Here is a 20,147-nt window from a genome sequence, read left to right as displayed (position 1 = left end):
CCCTAAGTGTCGCCTGCATCTAGCTTCTACAGCCTTTTATTCTATGAGTGGATAGTGTAGCCCAGTCACCCTCAGTGAGAGGGGGTGGACGATAGGGAAAGGTTAGATGAAGGTTTCCTCATCCTCCGGGGGCCATCTTGCAGTCCGCTTCCTCCACACCCTGACCTGGGGTCTCGCCCACGTGGTCCTTAGATGTCCTAGCCCTGTGGTGTTATTTTGATTTGCAGCTTCCCATAAACGTAGGGTACATTGAGGAACAAGACAGGGTTTTCGAGAAGCCTGAATTTTATACCAAACTACGGTGCTCCGTCTTGCCCCCGTGCTCGTGCTCGTAACTGAAATCTGCTACGTAGAATGTGGTCTGTTTTGGTGACAAGGAAACGGTAAAGCATCCAAGGGAGGGAAGGTGCCACATGCCACACAGTGTTGTGTCATTTCCTCATTCTGAGGAGTCGGCTGTGATCTAGTTATTAATTTAATAATCTTTAAACACCTACTGAGACTAAGCGGGAATCCTGCAGCTCCATTGCCGGGTGACCTTCAGGCAGCAAGGCCAGGAGCTGGAAGTGTTTGAGTGACCGAAGGGCGCACCCGCACTGTGAGCACAGATGAGCGGTTTCTAACACCCCCCACAAACACCCCGAGCAGACGAGACTGTCTCCTCTCTCCTCCCCACAGCCTGTTTGCCTCAAAGATCTTTTCTCCATGCTCTCTGCCTGTTAATCTGGTGTGTCTAGAGCTACAACAAAAACACATTAGCATTTGTTTTTTGAAATGTTTAACTTTGATAAACTTGTTTTTCCCCAGTAGTAAATATCAATTATGTAATTTCATTGATCATTGTCTTCCTTCAGATAAATTTATTCAAGCTTTAAGTGCAGTGTGAATTTGGCGGAAAAATGAAAACTCACACGTTTGGGAGAGAAAGTAGAGTGGCCATTTCTGTGTGAGCGATTTCTGTGTGAGCACATCAGAACACCGAAGTGGAATAGAATCTCGTACTCGTTCTGACCAAAGGGACAAAAACATCTGGTCTAAATGAAGCTCAGAGTTAAAAACTGTTGGGTTTTCTTTGGTGGTGTTTTATGTCTGCACATTTTTTGGGACCAGGAGTGTTTATCGGCAATTTCTTCTTCCGCTCCATGCCACGTACTGTTTGCTGGGTGACATCGCTTCCCTTCACGGCCCTCCCGTGGCTGCCTGCGGGGTTCAGGGTTGGATCCAGACTCCATCCACAAGGCCATGGCCAGAGTGGACGTCGTGGTGCCTGGGTCATGCTCTGCCCTCGGCAGGGCCCAGGGTGGGCTTCTTTGCAGGCACGCCCTTCCCTCTTCACCCCCCCAGCTCCCCGTCTCCCAGAGCCTGTGACCCCTATTGTCTTTCAGGGCTCAGGCCACACTTCACCAGCCCTGGGGAGCCGAATGCCGGCATGTGCCATGCCTTTCCTTCTGCCCTCCTGCTTTTTATTTATACCTCAGCCTGACACGCTCTGGCCCCCTCCCGACCTCCCCTCCCGCTTCAATGTATTCTTGGGATCTGGATTTTTTTTTTATCTTCTTTGTCTCTGTGTTGCTAATGGCATGTGTGATTTGGGGCATTCTAGGGACCTGCCTTGTGCTTGTATCATGGAAGACTCTGCTTGTCCACGGCCATGCTTCACCATACACAGACACTCATTTTAAGGTTTTTTGTTGTTGTTGTTGTTGTTGTTTGTTTTTAGCTTCTTCTCTTGCTCCCATATGCCTCTGGTCTTGAATTTTCACCCTCTGTATCTAGAGGACTTCCAGGCTAATGCTGTGTTGCCAAATTTCAGTTTCTTCTACTCCTTGGAGAGGAAAGCTATCTTTCCAGGTCTACTTCTGTGTGAATGTGTAGGACATTGTCCTTTAGGGAGAGGGAGAGAGTATGTTTTTTGAATTCAGGTTGTTTTATATTAATTCCTTGTTAATGGTTTTTTTGTTTTGTTTTGGTTTTGCTTTTTTCATTCCTACAATTTTGTGAGAGCAGTTAACATTTCCTTCCATGAATTCAGATTTGCCAGTAAATAAGCATTTTCTGGAAAGGCAAATAACCAGTGGAGACAGTAAATGGGAAAAAAAAAGGCGAATTGGACATAAATTCTGTCTATGTTTTTGAGTTTTGAATTGAGGGTAAGAAGTTCATTCTTGAGTCAACCTTGTCAGAAGTGTGTTCTGTTGGTAAGGACTGTCTGTTCTCATTCTCGCCCTATAATTAAAGCCCAGTCAGAATTATGCTTAACTCTTTCAAAGAGCAAAATCCTAAGTGATCTGACTGGCTAGTTAGTGGGCCCCAGTACCAGCTCCTTCTGTACGCCATGTACCAACTGGCCACAGATGCTGAAAAAGTATAAGAAATAGGTAAGACTCAGACAGCCCCCTGAAACTATCCTTCCTGAACTCTTCTTCTGTAAAACTTTCACAAACCTAGTTTCTGAAAAACTTCTTATTCGGAAATAATTTCAAATCTACAGAAAAGTTGTAAGAGTAAGAATAATACAAAGAACAATCCACTTTACCTAGAGTCACTTAATGTTATGCAATTTACTCCATTTGCTTTATTACGGAAGAGTAAGTTGCACACATCATGGTTCTTTACCTCTGAATACCTCAGTGTGCATTTCAAAGAGTAAGGATATCCTTTTATGTAACCACAAAGAGTTATCCACTTCAGAGTTAACACTGATAAAATATTTTTATCTAATCTGCCATCTGTATCCCAGTTTTTGACTCCATAATAATCCTTACGGCATTTTTTATCCTCCAGTAAAGAATTCAGCCTAGGATTGTCTAGTTGTTTTCTCTCCGTGGTTTCCTTGAATCTGGAATATATCCATAGCCTTTCTTTGCCTTTGTCACTTTGACATTTTTGAAGAGCACCTATTCCTCCTGCTCTTTTTGACTGAACATTCCTTATTTGGGGTTTATCCGATGCTTCCTCATGGTTGGATTCACATTACACTTTCCTAGCCACCATTGCACGTGTGAGTTTGTATCTTTCTCGGGGATTCACATCTCGGGACACGCAATAACCATCTGCCCTTCGCTGCTGATGTTGGTTTTGTGGCTTCAGTCAAGGTGTTCCCCACTTTCTCTGCTGCATAGTTACTATCTTTTCCCTTTGCACTAATAAGCAGTCTGTGGGGAGACACTAGAAGACCATGCAGATAGCCTGCACCCTGTCGCAGTTACCTCTAGAGTTAGCATCCTGTGGTGATGTCCCACAAACTTGCCTTCTGAGGGGGTTTTTGATGCCAAAGAATTCATGAAACGCTGCCTGGATATTTGGTCCTTTCGAAGCAAGAAGTCTCAGCTTCCTCAATCCAGGCCATGGCTTTTGTTTATTTGCTTTGTTTTGTTCTTAATATTTTTTATTTGCTTTGAGAGAGAGTGCAGGAGGTGGGCAGATGCGGGGTTTGAACTCCCAAACCCGGGGATCGTGACCTGAGCCAAAGCCAGACACTTAACCGACTGAGCCACCCAGGCGCCCCAGGCCATGGTTTTATGCAGACCACATTAATCACTGGTGTGTGTAGGGGCAGTGAGGAAGGGGCGCTGTGCTTGGCATCAGTAAACCAAGGTTTTAGTTCTGATATCGCCAGTCACTGGTCATCTGACCTGCAGAAAGCTGCTTCATTACTCTGAGCCTTAGTCTCCCCTTCTGGCAAATGGGGACAAAGGATGGAGTGTATATAAGAACACCGGAAACTGAAATGACGCACAAGTGAGAAGAAGAAAGAAATTTGCATTTTTTTGGAATATCTACAATATGCTCCAAGTTTTCAACCATTTTCTTATCTTACTTGGTCCATTTGACAAATAGGAAACCAAGAATCAATAGGAGTCGTTTCACTTGCCTGAGGTCAGTCCGGTTTGTCACACAGCGAATGCCAGCTCTTGGACCTGTCCTTAGCTGGGCAGGGAGGCAGCAAAGGTGAATCGGAGCCTGTCCTCAAGGCTCAAAGCACACACAGAACGAGAAGACAGATCTTTAAACACATTACAAAGACAAAGGATAGCGGGTCCAAAGCTTCAGTCACAACATATTTAGAGTGCGCCTAGTAGTCTGGTAATTGGGGACACCGTGGCAAAAAGACAGAGACAGACAGGTGTGGTAGCACTTGCACTTAGTGGGGAGACAGACGAGGAACAAGTAAACAGATGCAGGAATGGGATGGCCTTGCAGAGTGATAAGCACTATGAAGAAACCAGAGAAGGGCCATGTGCTCTAGAATGTTGACCTGCGTGGGGAATTTACTGAGCTCTGGATCTGTAGCTAGGCCCTGAGCTAGCTGTCAACACAGAGCCCGACGCGGGGCTCGAACCCACGAACCGTGAGATCATGACCTGAGCCGAAGTCGGACACTCAACCGACTGAGCCACCCAGGCACCCCCTGGGCGCCCTTCTTTTAAGTTACCACCTTCCAGTGCTTTGGTCCTCTTGGGTGGTAAGAGTTGGTGGCTTTGTTAATTCAGCTACATGTAGCTTTTAATCAGAATAAATTTAGAAAATAAATAAGACACATAAAGATGAGGGAGAAAACAAAATTCAAGTTTTTTTTAATGAAAGAAGATATTTTCTCCGTTATATTTTGTTAAGTATTTTAAACTATTCTTTTTTTTTTTTTAATGTTTTATTTATTTCCAGGAGAGAGAGAGAGCGAGAGAGCGCGTGAGAGAGAGAGGGAGTCACAGACTGAAACAGGCTCCAGGCTCTGAGTTGGCAGTCAGCACAGAGCCTGACGCGGGGCTCGAACACGAACCGCGAGATCATGACCTAAGCGAAAGTCGGACGCTTAACCGACTAAGCCACCCAGGCGCCCCATATTTTGTTAAGTATTTTAGAGCTTAGAGTTATCATCCAGATCTACTGGGCTTCAAAGAGCTAGAAAGCCAAATACTGAGAAGTGGCTATCAGGATTAAAAACAGAATTCTTCATCTATTCTTCTTGTTAATTGCCAATGCCAATAAAAGAAGGTAATGGAGTGTGTCTTTGTTAGTGCAGATGGGATCTAAATAGAACTATAAAGCAATGTAATTCTCCCAGGAGGTAATCGTATCTGGTCAATTGCACCAGCTTTGAGAAATGGCTTAAGAACAGTAACATAGTCCTGTTCGGATCTGTGGTCCCCAATCCCTTCCAGCCAGGTGACTCTCCATGTTTGTCATTGATACATCTTCCTTGCTTGGCCCCTTAAAACAGTGTTGCCCCACAAGAAGTAAAAACTTAAGGGGGATGGAGTGCCTGGGTGGCTCAGTCGGTTAAGTGTCTGACTTCGATTTAGGTCATGATCTCACAGTTCGTGAGTTCGAGCCCATCGTCGGGTTCTGTGCTGACAGCTCAGAGCCTGGAGCCTGCTTCGGATTCTGTGCCTCCCTCTCTCTCTCTGTCCCTTCCCAACGTGTGCTCGGTGCCTCTCTCTCTCAAAAATAAATAAAACATAAAAAAAAATTTTAAACGGAAGAGGTAGTAAGTCCAGAAAGAACTAACATACCCAGGTGGTTACCTCAATAGTCATTCTTTATAAATACGGCATTCTTACAAGCTATAAACATTCAGCCAAGATTTTCTTTCTAAATTTATCCTGAAAAATAGAAATATTCTAAAACTTAGAAAGTAATTGCAAATACATACCAGGGATCAAATTCCACATTCTTTACCTGACATTATTTTATTTAATCCTCACAATAGCGCAATAAGGAGGCTGCTATGGCCCCCAGTTGCAGAGGAAGAAACTGAAGCTCAATATGTTGGTCAAGATCAGACACCTGGTACATGGTCAAGGCTGTCTGATTTCAACCCTGACATTCCCCCACCTCATACCCTACTGCTTCTTTCTCTCATATTCCACATTCAGACCGTTGGGGAATCCTACCAACTTTAGTTTATCCTTGAAACATACCCACTATCCAACCATTTCCTGTCTCCACCGCAGCTACCAGTGATTTAAGCCGTCACAATCTCCTGCTCTGGACATTCTGCAGCCTCCTTCCTCCTCAACCTCCCGATGGCCCCAGTCCGCTCCCAGCAGTCACAGTGATCTCTTTAAAGCTAAGTCAAGGACCTTTTACTTCTCTACTAAAAAGTTCTCCCATGGCTTTTCATTTCTTCCACAGTAAAAGCATGAATTCTTAGGATCTACCATGTTCTGATTTCAGACATTCTACATTATCTCCCCCCACCCCCCCACCCCCCCCACCCCCGGTTATTTCTCTGGTTCTCTTGCAGTTCCTCAACTACTCCAAGCACATATCTACCTCAGGTCCTTTGCACTTGGTGCTCTTTCAGTCTAAAAGGATATTTACCCAGATAGCCTTTTCGCTAGCTCATATGAGCAAAGATTGAAATCTTTGTCGTCACATCAGAGAGGCCTGTCTTGATCACCTGCAGGAAGAGCTGCTATCACCCCTGTTGCTATTCAGGTTTACTTTTCTTCTTCCTTCTTATCATCACCTCCCAATATAGCATACATTTTTTTTTCACTGTTTGTTGGTAGTATGTGGGCCCCCACCTCCACCCCAGGTGTAAGCTCTGTAAGATTCGGGACTTTCCTTTTGTCCACAACCCTATTCTACTGCCTGAAACCGTGTCCTAGTAAGTGCTCAGGAAATATCTGTTGTTAAGTAAAGGTTTTTTGTGATATTACTCTGTTTTTCCTTTTGTTCTGTGAATGTTAACATATAAATTCCACATATTCGGAAGTAGATCATTTGTAAGATTATCAGCCAGCCAGTGTTTATCAAGTATTTTCTTTGTACAGGGGCACCTGGGTGGATCAGTCAGTTAAGGTCCAACTCTTAGTTTTGGCTCAAGTCTCATAGTTCACGAGTTCAAGCCCTGCATTGGGCTCCATGCTTACAATTCAGAGCCTGCTTGGGATTCTCTCTCTCTCTCTCTCTCTCTCTCTCTCTCTCTGTCTCTCTCTCTCTCTGTCTCTCTCTCTCTCTCTCCCCCCACCCCACCTCTCTTTCTGTCCCCTCCCTGCTTGCTTTCTCTCTCTCAAAATAAATAAATAAACTTTTTTTTAAAAGGGATTTTCTTTGTACAGAACATACAACATTTTAACTCCTTCATTTGGGGCTTAGGTGTTACGGTTCATAGGTAATGTTCCCATGGGGCCTTTGCTCAACACCATGTAGTCCGGGATCTCTGCACCATCAGTGATTCCTTTTTCCTACCATGTTCTAGGAATTCCAGGTACTGCTACCAATGAGATAAGCAGCAGCCTTTTTGTGGAAAAGCTTATTTCATGGTCTGCAAACCCCAAAGCTTGGATCTGAGTATAGAGTTAGATCTTCTGGGGGCAATCATATCCTGAAATGGAAGGTAAATACACAGATGTAAGGAGAAAAGATTCTCTACAATGCCTCACACGAGCCACAGCTTCTGCCTTAAGAATGTGAGCCAGTCACACTGGTGCACATAACTCTCCTAAAAGGCAGATGAGATGTCATGTCTAGAATCCCATACTGTGCAAATAGATGGGGGCCTATAGCCTCTGGACCCACGTTTTCCAAAGCATGGCTGTGAGTTGTGAGTTGTTCTGGTCATTTTTGTTCATTTATTTTTAATTTTTTTCTTAATATTTATTTAGTTTTGAGAGAAAGACAGACAGACAGAATGTGAGCAGGGGAGGGGCGGAGAGAGGGAGACACAGAATTGAAGCAGGCTCCAGGCTCCAAGCTGTCAGCACAGAGCCCGACACGGGGCTCAAACCCACAAACCGTGAGATCATGACCTGAGCCAAGGTCGGACACTCAACCGACTGAGTCACCCAGGTGACCCTTTTCTGGTAATTTTTAAAATCAAGAAGTCATGTTTAGTACGCAGGTGACGATGGGCTCCATCTTTCCATTACTCCATGCTATGAAGTACAATAGCCGTCCTATTCTGAGTAAGGCCCCTAAATTGTCCTGTAAGGACCAAATTACCTCAGCAAGCTACCCCAGTGCATGGGGAAAGGGTACCAAGTGGTCGCCAGGGATTGGTTTTTAAACAGGCTGAATAAGGACAAAACATCAACAGCTTAGCTTTAGGGCCCAGTTAGTTATTTTCACTTTGTGATTCCGAACAGGAAGACCAGGCATTGCCTGCACCTGGTCTGTGAAGACCCACGTTGTTTCCAAGGACTAGTATTTATAGTGGCAAAGTTTTGAGCTTAAGCAACTTGTAAAGTTTGTTCTGCCCAAAATATTTGCTGTAGAAGGGTGAGTATACTTGACCAGTTCACTGTAATGTTTCCATCAGTAGGCAGGAAAATGGATTAAGTATTGGGTTTTTTTTTTATTAAAAAAATCTTTTTTTGTTTATTTTTGAGAGAGAGAGAGAGAGACCACGAATGTGGGAGGGGCAGAGCGAGAGGGAGACCCAGAATCCGAAGCAGGCCCCAGGCTCTGAACCGTCAGCACAGAGCCCAATGTGGGGCTCAGACTCACGAATTGTGAGATCATGACCTGAACCAAAGTCAGACGCTTAACCGACTGAGCCACCCAGGCGCCCCCTTGTTTATTGTGTTTTTGCTGAACCCTTTAAGGAGGTACCTAGATGACATTGTGAGGTACGTTTCTTTTACAATAACTTGAAATATGCTTTTTAAATTCTTGGCAAGTAGCTAGACCTGTTAAGTTTGTCTTGGTTTAGATAGGTGCTCTTGCTTAAGCTTCAGAATATCAAAAATTTTGGTTTAAACTCTCATATTACACTGTCAGCTTCCTGGTGTAATTAGTTTCCTGGGCCGCAGCAGTGGAAGGGGAGCCCACTACCCTTCTTCAGAGCTGTGCACCCCAAGGTGTTCTCTGGCTAAGTCACCCCTCCTGTGCTCTAGGGCTGGCAACATGGCAGTCAGTAAGGCCATGTCTTCTTAGTGTTTCTGCTCTAGAAATCACTGCTGTCCAGTGCTTGGGTTTAGTTTTCTGTTCAGTTTAGCTTTCCCCCTGCCACCGCCTCCCACAGTTCTGACACCTGAACCATACGTACCGCACAGCTCACGGCTCCCTGAGAACATCCCGCTCTCTCTCCTTTTCTGTGCCCCTGCTATTCTCACCACCCAAAACGACCGCGCCTTGTTTGTTTACCTGGCAGACTCCTCCACTTTATTTAAGACCTGTGTCTACAGTTATTTCATCTCTGAATCCTTTGCATCCATCCTCGGCCAGGCCACGTGAACTGCCTTGACTTTAAACCATTAGTCAAAAATTCTTTCCAGAATAGGATTTGCTTTTTTTTTTTTTTTTTTTTTTGGCTTTGCATTTCTTTACTGGAAGAACATCTGTTAACTTGGAATTCCTAGGCCTGTGTCTCCTGTCTCCACCTCTGGAGCTGGGAGGCTCCCTAGGCTGCCTGGACGGTTAGCTGAATGGTGAGTTGAATTGAGGCGCCATCCAGCGGCTCAGCCAGGCAGTACGACTTAATTCTTCTGCAAGATCGAAATAGTCCGATGTATGCCATGTATCTGCAGAGAGAAGGAGGGTGATGATATAATTGTGTAACTGGAAGGTGTGATTATCAGACCATCTTCATCCTGAGACACTCAAAACTTTATGGTACCCTTGGCAGGCTTGTGATCTGTAGATGGGAACGTGTTTTTGATCTTTACCTTTCTGTAACCAGGAAACCTGAGACAGAGATGTGACATGGCTTGCTTATGTTCCTTCATTATTCAACACAGGGCACGTGCATATGCTTTCTTTTGCTTTGTTTTTGCTACTCAGCTGGGTGAACGTTTTCTTTCCTTACCCGCTGTATGAGCCTCGATGAACATTTCATACTGTGTTCGTCTGAGGTCTCTCTTCAGTTTGTGCTCTCACATACTGTATCCTGGCTGCAGCATGGCTTTAAAAGTAAAGACCTTTTCGACAAAATAGTTTTGCTCAGTAAGTGGGGGACACGTGGATCGTGAGAACCAAATTCTCAAAAACCAAGAGTCACCTAATCAGAGTTGGCCCAGGTATGGAGGTACTTTGGGGACGTTAGTTTACTTAGTGTGGGTGTGTGGCTGCAGCCACTTAAGAGGAAAAGATGGAGAGAGTCACTAGTGTTCAGCCCACCTGTTAAGGAGGGTGGCTTGTCTTCCGTGACTCATGCTTGGGAGTGGGAAAAATACAAAAACAAACCAAACAAAACGCCAGAGAGACACGGGAACATCCCCTCTAGCTCATAGCAGGAATGAAATGCACATCTCAATTTTACTTCTACCTCTAGTGAAGTTTTTTATTTTGACCACCAGGTGTTGGATCCTCTTCTTTCATAGAAGTATCATTGTAATTTATACCCTTTCCTTTCATGCATGTGTGAGAAACAGAAGACAATCACTCTTTGGTGAAGAGCTGAGCCCAAGTTCTTTCAAAGTATAGAAGGGACCTCTTGTGTCATGACTCAGTACCCATTGTAATAGAGTTCCTTTATCTTCCATGTTGGATCCTATCCAAATGTATGAAGCATAAGCGAAAAAGAACCTGACACAAGTTAAGTTCTTCTAACAGGTAGTGTTCAGACCTGTCATCCCACACCACTCCCATCAAGTGTCCCTTGCTTACCCAAGCTGTTGCCATGTGGTCATAGTGTCTCCCCCACAAAGAAAAAAGAAAGAAAGGTGAGGTGGCCCTACCTTAGTAGTAACAAAGTTTATAAAGCTCCGATGGGGCAGGGTAAGAAACGAGGGAAGAAGAGTGGTTGTCAAAGGCTGAGAAAAGGAAATGCTTCTTTTAGAGGGGCCAAAGCTGGTACCACCATCTTAATGAGCCACAAATTGTGAAGACCATTAGCATCATCTCTTGGGGAGGATCGGATGTCAAAAATCTACATGGTGGTTTCATAACAGCGCTCAATCCAGAGTAGAAGGAGTATCCCATAGGAGCCTCTGCCTCCAGAGTTGTTCACTGCCTTCTTTTGAAAGGTTCACAAACGTTTGCTTCTGCTTACATTTAATACTTTTTCAGTCTCAAATTGTTTCCTTGGTAGATTGCCCTGTTACAGTTTACTTGATGCCGGTCACGTGCACTCTCCAACTGGCTTTGACGGCTGCTCTCAGAAGATACACACTTTAGATTTCACCACAGTGTTTTTGTGTTTGTGCCACTGGGAGCCATGAGGCACCATTGGATTCTGAAACAGTTGCTTTCCCAGTCACCAGTGTGCTTTTCGGGGGGGGCGGTGCCTTTCCAGAGTGTCCTGCCCTTCTATGTGGCTACGAAGCTGTCTAAGGTCCGAAAGCCCACCCTGGATACGCCCTCTGCAGAAACCTACGTGAAGTCTGCACTGCAAACGGTGGGCTTGCAGTCCCGGACCACTGGGTACCTGATCCATTCTCTTATGGTATGTGGGGCTTCCGGTGTCAGGCCATCAGTTCGGGGTGGGGGGTCTTCTCTCCCACCAAGTCACAAAACAGCGTGTGACATTAGCACGTGTACATTGTCTCGACTTACTAACAAGGCATCTGTGCTGTGTTTTGTTTTGTTTTGTTTTGAAGTTTGTTTATTTTCAGGGAGAGAGTGTGTGTGCACAAGCCAGGGAGGTGCGGCGGGGGGCGGTGGGGGATCCCAAGCAGGCTCCATGCTGTCAGCGTGGTTTTAAACACCCAAGCACTTTAAAATTTACCTACAAATAAAACGACAGTAAAGCAAAACATAAGATCAGATGCTTTAAGTTAGCCCAAATTAGAGGCTGTAATTATCTGTCTCCCCATTTCTTTCCCCTAGGGCTCGATAATTTCAGCCATGCCTACCTGGCTGTATTTTAAAATAATCATGAACATGGGCAAATCTACGCGGGCTCGCTATCTGAAGAAAGCCAAGAAGAACTAAGCATCGAAGTGCCTGAGTAGCTTGGCCGGGTGCGCCAATCTACCCAGCTTTGCGGCAAGGCACCCACCCCTCTCCAAAACCTGCGGTTGTCTTTTTATCAGTTACTAATAAGGCTACATGTTGTCGTCATTGGGGGGAAAGCAGACGTTTGTTTCAGGAAATCCAGACGTATAGTCTGGATACTACCAGGAGTTATTTTGAAGTTTAGTATAAATGCTCTTATCAAATGGACCTAGAACTAATACTAGCAAGAACAGTGTAATGGGAAGGAACACGATCGTAGCAAAACACAGAACGACAGAGACAGACATAACGCTAATCCAGCGGTTTCATCTGGCCCAGGATGCCAACGATGATGTTTCTTGTATTTTCTCTGAAAGGTGCTTTAGAAAGTATGGCCAAAAAAGTACTTCTTTTTTTTTTTTTTTGAACACTTTGGGGGAGTGGAGATGAATTGATTCACTTATGAGAGGACACACTGCAATATGCATCGCTATGAGCTTTTCTAAAAGGGCGTCCCAGTTTGTGCATTTATGTGGAACTTTTTGTGCTCAAAGGTGGCTGGTGACAGAAAAGTAATACATGAAATATGGAGTTCTTTTTGACACGTGAAGCCTGCTAAGATATGCTTTCCTCTAATACGTATTTCTTCTCAGTTTAAATAAACGTAAATACTGAAGCCTATATGGTGTGATTTATAAAGGTAAATGGACCAGGAAGTACATGAAGATGGGCAGCTGCCTATGGGGTCACTAAACCTCTGCCCCAGGAAAGTGACTGACTTGGTCCCCCGCCTCTAGTTTCTGCGCTGCACTGATAACAGCTCACACATGGGACCACAGGCTATTGCTACCACAGTAATGATAACGGAGAAGTCGCCTTATGCTTTTAACTTGATACCCTATTGATAACAATATGACTAGTTTTAATAAAACGTGGTATAACCATGGTGTCGATTGAAAGCGTGTATTTCTTTGGTGCTTGAAATTCAGGCTGTCTTTACACTGGCTTAATATAAATTGTGACTTAACTTTTATCCCTCTCCACAACTTGTTTGAAGGAAATCACCAAGAAATAACTCAGTATCGTGACAGGTGCGATACAGAAGGTAGGTCTTTACTAAGCCTGTGGTTCCTAGGCTGTGAGTTTTAAGCACCAGATTTGTCACAAGAAGAAAAAAAAAGTAAATTGCAGGGTTTAGGTGTTTCTTGCTTTTAATTTTGCCTGCTGAGGACGTAAACAGAACCAGGAAGATCCACAGTACTATCTGCTGTTAGCATCCTCATAGAGGTGAAAGGCCTTTTAGCACCAAATAAGTAAGAAAATCATAATCTCAGAATCATTTAAATTGAATAAACTTAGTTTTATGAAAAACACACTGCCTTTTTCTCTCTCTCTCATTGTGTTGTAGAGATGGTGAGAGCATGGTGACCTGGGCGATACTTTATTTCACACATTGGTTGGTTGATGGTCGCGGGTAGTAGCTTTCAGGAGGGAGCTGGTAGGAACGGGAAGGGGCTGACTGACAAGCATACACGATTCTTCCTCTTCTGTCCCAGTTGGAAACTAGTTGCATTCTGATTAGGCAATCCCTTAGCAATCTCGACACTTGGCAATGAGTATCTTCCTATATTTGACCCTCAAGTTTGAAGATAAGGGCATGAAAGTCTGTTTCCAGGCACATGAAAAGCAAAAGCTCCTGAGGGGCACCTGAGTGGCTCAGCTGGTTGGGTGTCCGGCCTCAGCTCGGGTCATGATCTCACAGCTTGTGGGTTCGAGCCCCGCGTCGGGCTCTGTGCTGATGGCTCAGCTGTGTGCTGACAGCTTCAGATACTCTGTCTCCCTCTCTCTCTGCCCGTCACCCACTCACATTCTGTCTCCCTCTCTCTCTGCCCCTCCCCCGCTCGCGCTCTGGCTCTCTCTCTCAAAAATAAATAAACATTTAAAAAATTTAAAAAAAAAAGCTCATGAAAAGGAAATGACCATACTCCACACTTTCAAAATAGCAGAGCACAGTTTTTAGATCTACTTTGTATCAACTTGATATTAATCTGATGTATGCTAGGTAAGGTCTGGACCCGAAAAGAGGAGAATAAAAGAGACATGTAGATTCATATAGATTCAGCTCACCTCACAACACAGTGAGCCAGATTTTCATCTCCTGTTCTTCCGTCGTTCACATGCAGTAGCAAGAGGGGGAACGTGGGAGGCACTACCTTGTACACATGATGACGTTGCCACTCTCATTTGTCTTTGTGTTCATCCCACTTGCACTGGGAATGAATACAGATGTTATGACCATTCTCGATTTCCTCAAATGTGGTCCTGCCCTAAATCGGGGAGGTTCTCTCACTTGGTACTTAGTGCAACAAAATCCAATAGAACTGAATTTTCTAGGGAGTGAACGCCAGTGCGACACCACACAGACGATGTCGATGTGCTGTGAGAGATTTATTGTGATGACCCCAGATGACAATGAAATGAACTTTAAGTAGCACTCTAATTGTTTAAGTCTGTTGACGCCAAAAACTACCCGAGATTGAGATGGTCCTGGGTTCTGCTACCTTCCCTGGAGTTTACCAGCATCAAAAGAAATCATCAGAGGGGCACCTGGGTGGCTCAGTCGGTTAAACGTCCGACTTCAGCTCAGGTCATGATCTCACAGTTCGTGGGTTCGAGCCCCATGTCGGGCTCTGTGCTGACAGCCAGCTCAGAGCCTGGAGCCTGTTTCGGATTCTGTGTCTCCCTCTCTCTCTGACCCTCCCCTGTTCACGCTGTCTCTCTCTCAAAAATAAAAAAAAACATTAAAAAAAAATCAGAGCTTTTTATTGAATAAGTTGGAAACCGATTCAGTTTAAAAAAAAAATTTAAGGGCTCTTCACTTCGTATTTTGATACTCTTCTCATAATGAAAACTTAGAAATGTGGACAGAATATAAGTCCCTTGTGTAATGTGATTCTTTCTGCTGAGGATTACATGGACACATCTGGTAATGGAACACAGTCTAGCATGAACACAAACGTATTACATCAAACAGTGTTAAAGTGATGATGGCATATTACAACTTTGTTCACTCTCCTTTTACGTGTGCCGCTGAAAAGCAAGCAAAATGGGTAGGACAAAAGGATGTAAGACAAGTTTGTCTTATTACAAAAGTTTTTAGACGTACTGTTGTGTGTATTTATTGAGCACTAACCATGTGCTGTTGACTTGTCTGGGTGCCGGAGAAACTACAGTGAACAAAGCAGACAAAAATTCTTGCCCCTGTAGAGCTTACATTTGAGCCGGGGGAAGGGGAGGCAAGCAAAATAGGGAGACAGGTTGAAAGAAAGAAAAAGAGAGAGAAAGAAAGAAAGAAAAAGAAAGAAAGAAAGAAAGAAAGAAAGAAAGAAAGAAAGAAAGAAAGAAAGAGAAAGAAAGAAAAGAGAGAAAGAAAGAAAACCACTATAAGAAAGAAAGAAAAGGGGCGCCTGGGTGGCTTAGTCGGTTAAGCGTCCGACTTTCGCTCAGGTCATGATCTCGCGGTTCGTGGGTTCGAGCCCCGCGTCGGGCTCTGTGCTGACTGCCAGCTCAGAGCCTGGAGCTTATTTCAGAGTCTGTCACTCCCTCTCTCTCTGAGCCTCCCCTGCTCATGCTGTCTCTCTCTCTCCTAGAAATAAAAATAAATAAATAAAAATAAATGGGCTTTAGCTTTAGAAAGAAAGAAAGAAAGAAAGAAAGAAAGAAAGAAAGAAAGAAAGAAAGAAAGAAAGAAAGAAAAAGAAAAAGAAAACCAGTATAAGTGCTTGATGCTATGGAGGGAAAATGAAGCAAGGTAAGGCAGATGGGGAATCACTATGTGTAGGCTAAGAGTGAGAGGCTTGTGAATTTAAATAAGGTATTCATGGTACATAGGCCGTGGAGAAAGGTGGCATTTGAACAGTCCCGGGGGAGCCTTTCAGCTATGTGGGAGAAGGGCGTATCAGGCAGACCAGGCTGTGCAAAGAACCAAGGAGAGAGTAGGCCTTGTATATTCCAAGAATAGCTAGGAGTACACAGATATTGAACTATATACTGGGTGAATTTTTCCCTGAAGAGTTCAGAGATCTAAGTTTAGTTACAACTTTCTTCCATTAAATCACTTTTACATTCTTGGTCATAATTCACTACGTTTGTACTGCTGAATTCAATTTACCGGTATTTTTTTGGAATTTTTGCATCTCTATTGAAATTGGTTTTCAATCTTTCTCATATTTGTCTGGCTTTCATATCAATGTTATAATCTAATTAAATGAGCTGGGAAATGTTGCTTATTTTACTATGCTATGGAAGACTCTGTATAAGAGCGGAGCAATCTTTTTCATCAAAGCTTGTAAAACCATCTGGCCCTAGTATTTATTTGTGGGAAGATTCTTAATTACTGATTATGTTGCTTTAATGGTAATAAGACTGCTCAAGGTTTCTATTTTTTCTTGAGTCAATTTTGAAAAAAAAATTTATTTCTAAACATGTACTCATATCCACCCCCCCCCAAACTTACTAGCATAATGTGACTCAGGGTATCCTTGTATTTTTTAAGCTTTCTCTTTCCTTCCCCAATGTTCTTTGTCTTCTCACTTTCTTTTCCTTGACCACTTTGCTAGAAATTTGTCTCCTTTATTCGTTGTTTTTAAGGTTTATTTATTAAACTTTGAGAGAGAGAGTGTGTGTGAGGAGGGAAGGGGCAGAGAGAGAGGGAGAGACAGAATCCCAAGTAGGCTTTGCACTGTCAGTGCAGAGAGCCTAATATGGGCTTGAACCCAACTCATGAACCATGAGATCATGACCTCAGCCAAAGTCAGATGTTTAACTGACTAAGCTACCCAGGTGCCCCCCTTTATGAGTTTTTAAAGAGCTAGCTTTTGGCTTTGTTGATACTCTCTGCCCTTTTCACTTTATGTTCTCCTGATTTCTGGCAGTTTATTCTGTTATTTTTCTTATTTCACAAATTGAACATTTCAGGTTTAATTTTTTTTCTATTCTGACATAAACACCTGCTCCAACTTTAATTATCTTTTGCTACATCCTACAATTTGTATGTGTGTATACATAAACATGTATATACACATTCTTTTTGAGTGCTAATACTGAAATTTACATTATGAATTGTTTACAAATGTTTTAAAAAACACATTCAAGTTTTTATAAATGCTATTTCCCTTTTGAAAAGCTTGTGTTGGTATCATCATTAATAAGACAACTTTACATTTTGTGCATTGTGATGCCATGGATTGAAGATACCATGGAACTTATGTGGTATTCCTGCCAAAAAATTATCATCTGAGTCTAATCAAGTAAGAAATACCAGAAAAATTGAGGGATATTTTACAGTATAACCAGCTTATACTTGTCAAAACCTTCAGATTAAAGAAGACGAAAGAAATGTCACAAGTAAATATTACATGATCTTGGATTGAATCTTTTTTTTATTTTTTAAATGTTTTATTTCTGAGAGAGAGAGAGAGAGAGAGAGAAAGCATGAGCAGGGGAGGGTCAGAGAGAGAGGGAGACACAGAATCTGAAACAGGTTCCAGGCTCTGAGCTAGCTGTCAGCGCGGAGCCCGATGCAGGGCTCGAACCCACAAACTGTGAGATCATGACCTGAGCGGAAGTCGGACAACTGAGCCACCCAGGCGCCCCTTTGGATTGAATCTTGATGAAGAAATTTTTGAGACAATGGCTGAGATTTAAGTAAGGTCTGTAGAATAGGTAATAGCATCGTATCGATGCTAATGTCCTGGATTTGATCATTGTACTGTGGTTATTCAAGGAAAAGTCCTTGGTTTTTAAGAAAATACGCACTAGACTATTTAGGGAGAATGGGACATGATATATGCAATCTCAAAAGGTTCGCAAAAAAATCATGTATACAGAAATTGATAAAGCAAATGTGTTACAATGTTAACATTGAAAGAATCTAGGTGAAAGGTGGTATATGGGAGTTCTTTGTACTGCTTTGCAGATTTCCTATAAATCTAAAATTGTTTCGGAATTAAGTTAAATTTTTGTTACTGATTTCTAAATAATTGCATTGTGGTCAAAGAACATGTGAGTGTGACATAGCTTGAGCAAACTATCACCTTTCTCCACTTCAGTTTTGCCTTGTGAAAACTGGGAATAATAACAGCACTTTTCTTGTGGATTGCTGGTGAGCATAAATTCATATTTTTAGTGTACTCACGATCTAGCCTGGCCGTACTGGCTGAATAACGGTCCCCAAATATGACCAAGTCCAAATCGCTGTACCCTGTAAATGCCATCTTATGTGGGAAAAGGTCTTTGCAGATTAAGGTGGAGGCTCTTGAGATGAGATGATCCCGATGGGCCCTAAATGGAATCGTAGATATCCTTAGTAAGAGGAAGACTGCACACAGAAAAGGAGACAGCCGTGTGACCACAGAAGGCAGAGATTGGAATGGTGCAGCCACAAGTCAGGGAATGCCATTGGCCACCAGAAACTGTTAGAGGCCAGGAATGGATTATTCTCCAGAGGTTCCGGAGGATACAGGGTCCGGCCAACATATTTATTCCGGCCTAGAACCTGTTTTTGGACTTCTGGCCTCCAGAACTGTGAGAGAGTAATCTTATTTTAAGCCACTGAGTTTTGGTAATGTTACAGCAGCCATAGAAAACGGACACATATGTAAACTTTTTATTATTACCTAGTCTCAAAAATTTTAGGAGATGTATTTTATATCTATGTATGGCTAATTTTTAAAACGTACCATATGTGCTTAAGAATGTTTCTTTTCTAGTTGCTATCTTCTATATATGTCAGTTAAGTCAAGCTTGTTCATTGAATTCACATCTTCGCTAACGTTTGTTTGCCTGACCTGTTGATAACTGAGTGTTTTGAATTCCATCACTGCAATGATAGATTGTTAAATTCCTTTGTTTTATCAGCTCTTGCTTCATACATTTTGAGGCTATCTTGTTAAGTGAATAAAGTTTAGAATCACGCCTTCCTGGTGAGTTGAACTTTTCTTTGGTTATGTAGTGACAATCTCATTACTAATACTTTTTGCCTTCAAGCCTGTTTTCTGCAATACCAAACTAGCACTCTCTGCTTTATTTTAGTTAGTATTTAGTAGTGTTTATTTTACTATTTTTCTGTGTCTGTGTCTTTCATGTAAATGCCAGTTATCTATTGAAAACTACTTTTCACATGTTCCTTTCCTCTGTTTTATAAATCTTCATAATAGTTTTAAAGTTCTTACCTACTTACTCCATGTGGATCATCCATTGGTCTACTTTTTTTTTCCTCTTAATGATCAGTCCCGTTTTTCTGCCTGATCGCAGGTCCCATAATATATATATATATATTTTTTTATTGTATGCCAGACATTCCATATAAAAGAACCAGAAAGACTGGAGTCAGTGTTGTTATTCTGCAGAGAGGGTTTGCCTCTTCCCTGCTGGATAGGGTGAGGACTGGTCACTCCAATCCAAACAGGGATTGGGCTGAGCTACGGCTAGGTTGCCTCTTTATTAGACTCAGTGCCCCTGCAGTTCCAAACGCCAGCAGAATGATACCTGTCACGTTTCTTGTGGGCTCTTCTTCCTCAGAACTTTGTTTTTTAAGCACAGTAAGACTCTAAAAGGTTTCACCTTGTCTTCTCAGTCCCTCCCTCTCCCTTCTGTTGCTTTAATACTCAGCAAATGCCTCAAAGGGCAAACTCCTGCATTTGGGGGCTCCCCCAGATCCCAATCCATCCTGCCATCCTGATGGCCGTCGAAAGGTCTGTTGGATTCTTCTTCACCTCATGGAGATGCCCCTGCCTTTAGCAAGCCCAGTCCTCAGCTGCTGCACTTAGAAAATGTCTCCAGAGAAAAACACGGCCAACATACTTGGCCAGCGTTCTTTATCATTTTAGTTAAGCTCATTGTATCACAGATCTCTTGAGTCTTCAAAGAAAAAAACTCACTTATTTGTTTATTTTCTATGTTACAATGGAGTAATTGCTTGCTACTCATATGTCCCCCCCCAGAAGTAGCGTCTTCATGGAGTTTTTAATTTTCATTGTTACATTTGGTTCTTCAAAAATAGCTTTGCATTTTTGATGATTTTGAACTAACGCTTTTAATACTTTTATTTATTTAAATGGTAAGTATCCTTATGTTGTGTATCTAAGAGTTCCAATAATCCAATTTTTGTAGATGTTTCTGCTGACTCGTTAATGGTGCTTTAGTTCCTTGTATTTTCCATGATTTCTGTGTGTGTGTGTGTGTGTGTGTACACACGTGTGTTTATGGTCACTATAACTATATGGGAATGATCCAAGGCCTTACTGAGTGTAAGGATTTGTGTT

The 20,147-nt window shown here is 42.9% G+C and overlaps 1 protein-coding gene across 1 annotated transcript in view; it reads left to right on the top strand.

Annotated features, from left to right (window-relative positions):
• HSD17B12 (hydroxysteroid 17-beta dehydrogenase 12) overlaps positions 1-12,776 on the top strand; it is a 162,435-nt gene extending 149,659 nt beyond the window's left edge. Inside the window, exons 10-11 of the mRNA XM_039226782.1 lie at positions 11,183-11,332; positions 11,716-12,776. Coding sequence (XP_039082713.1) covers positions 11,183-11,332; positions 11,716-11,820 — 255 coding nt within the window. The 3' untranslated portion in view covers positions 11,821-12,776. The remainder of the gene's footprint in view (positions 1-11,182; positions 11,333-11,715) is intronic.
• The last annotated feature ends 7,371 nt before the right edge of the window (positions 12,777-20,147 follow it).

Source organism: Hyaena hyaena, unplaced genomic scaffold, assembly GCF_003009895.1.
Source record: "Hyaena hyaena isolate Hyena2069 unplaced genomic scaffold, ASM300989v1 scaffold_23, whole genome shotgun sequence".
Lineage (NCBI taxonomy): Eukaryota > Metazoa > Chordata > Mammalia > Carnivora > Hyaenidae > Hyaena > Hyaena hyaena.
This window is presented reverse-complemented; position numbering and strand designations above follow the sequence as displayed.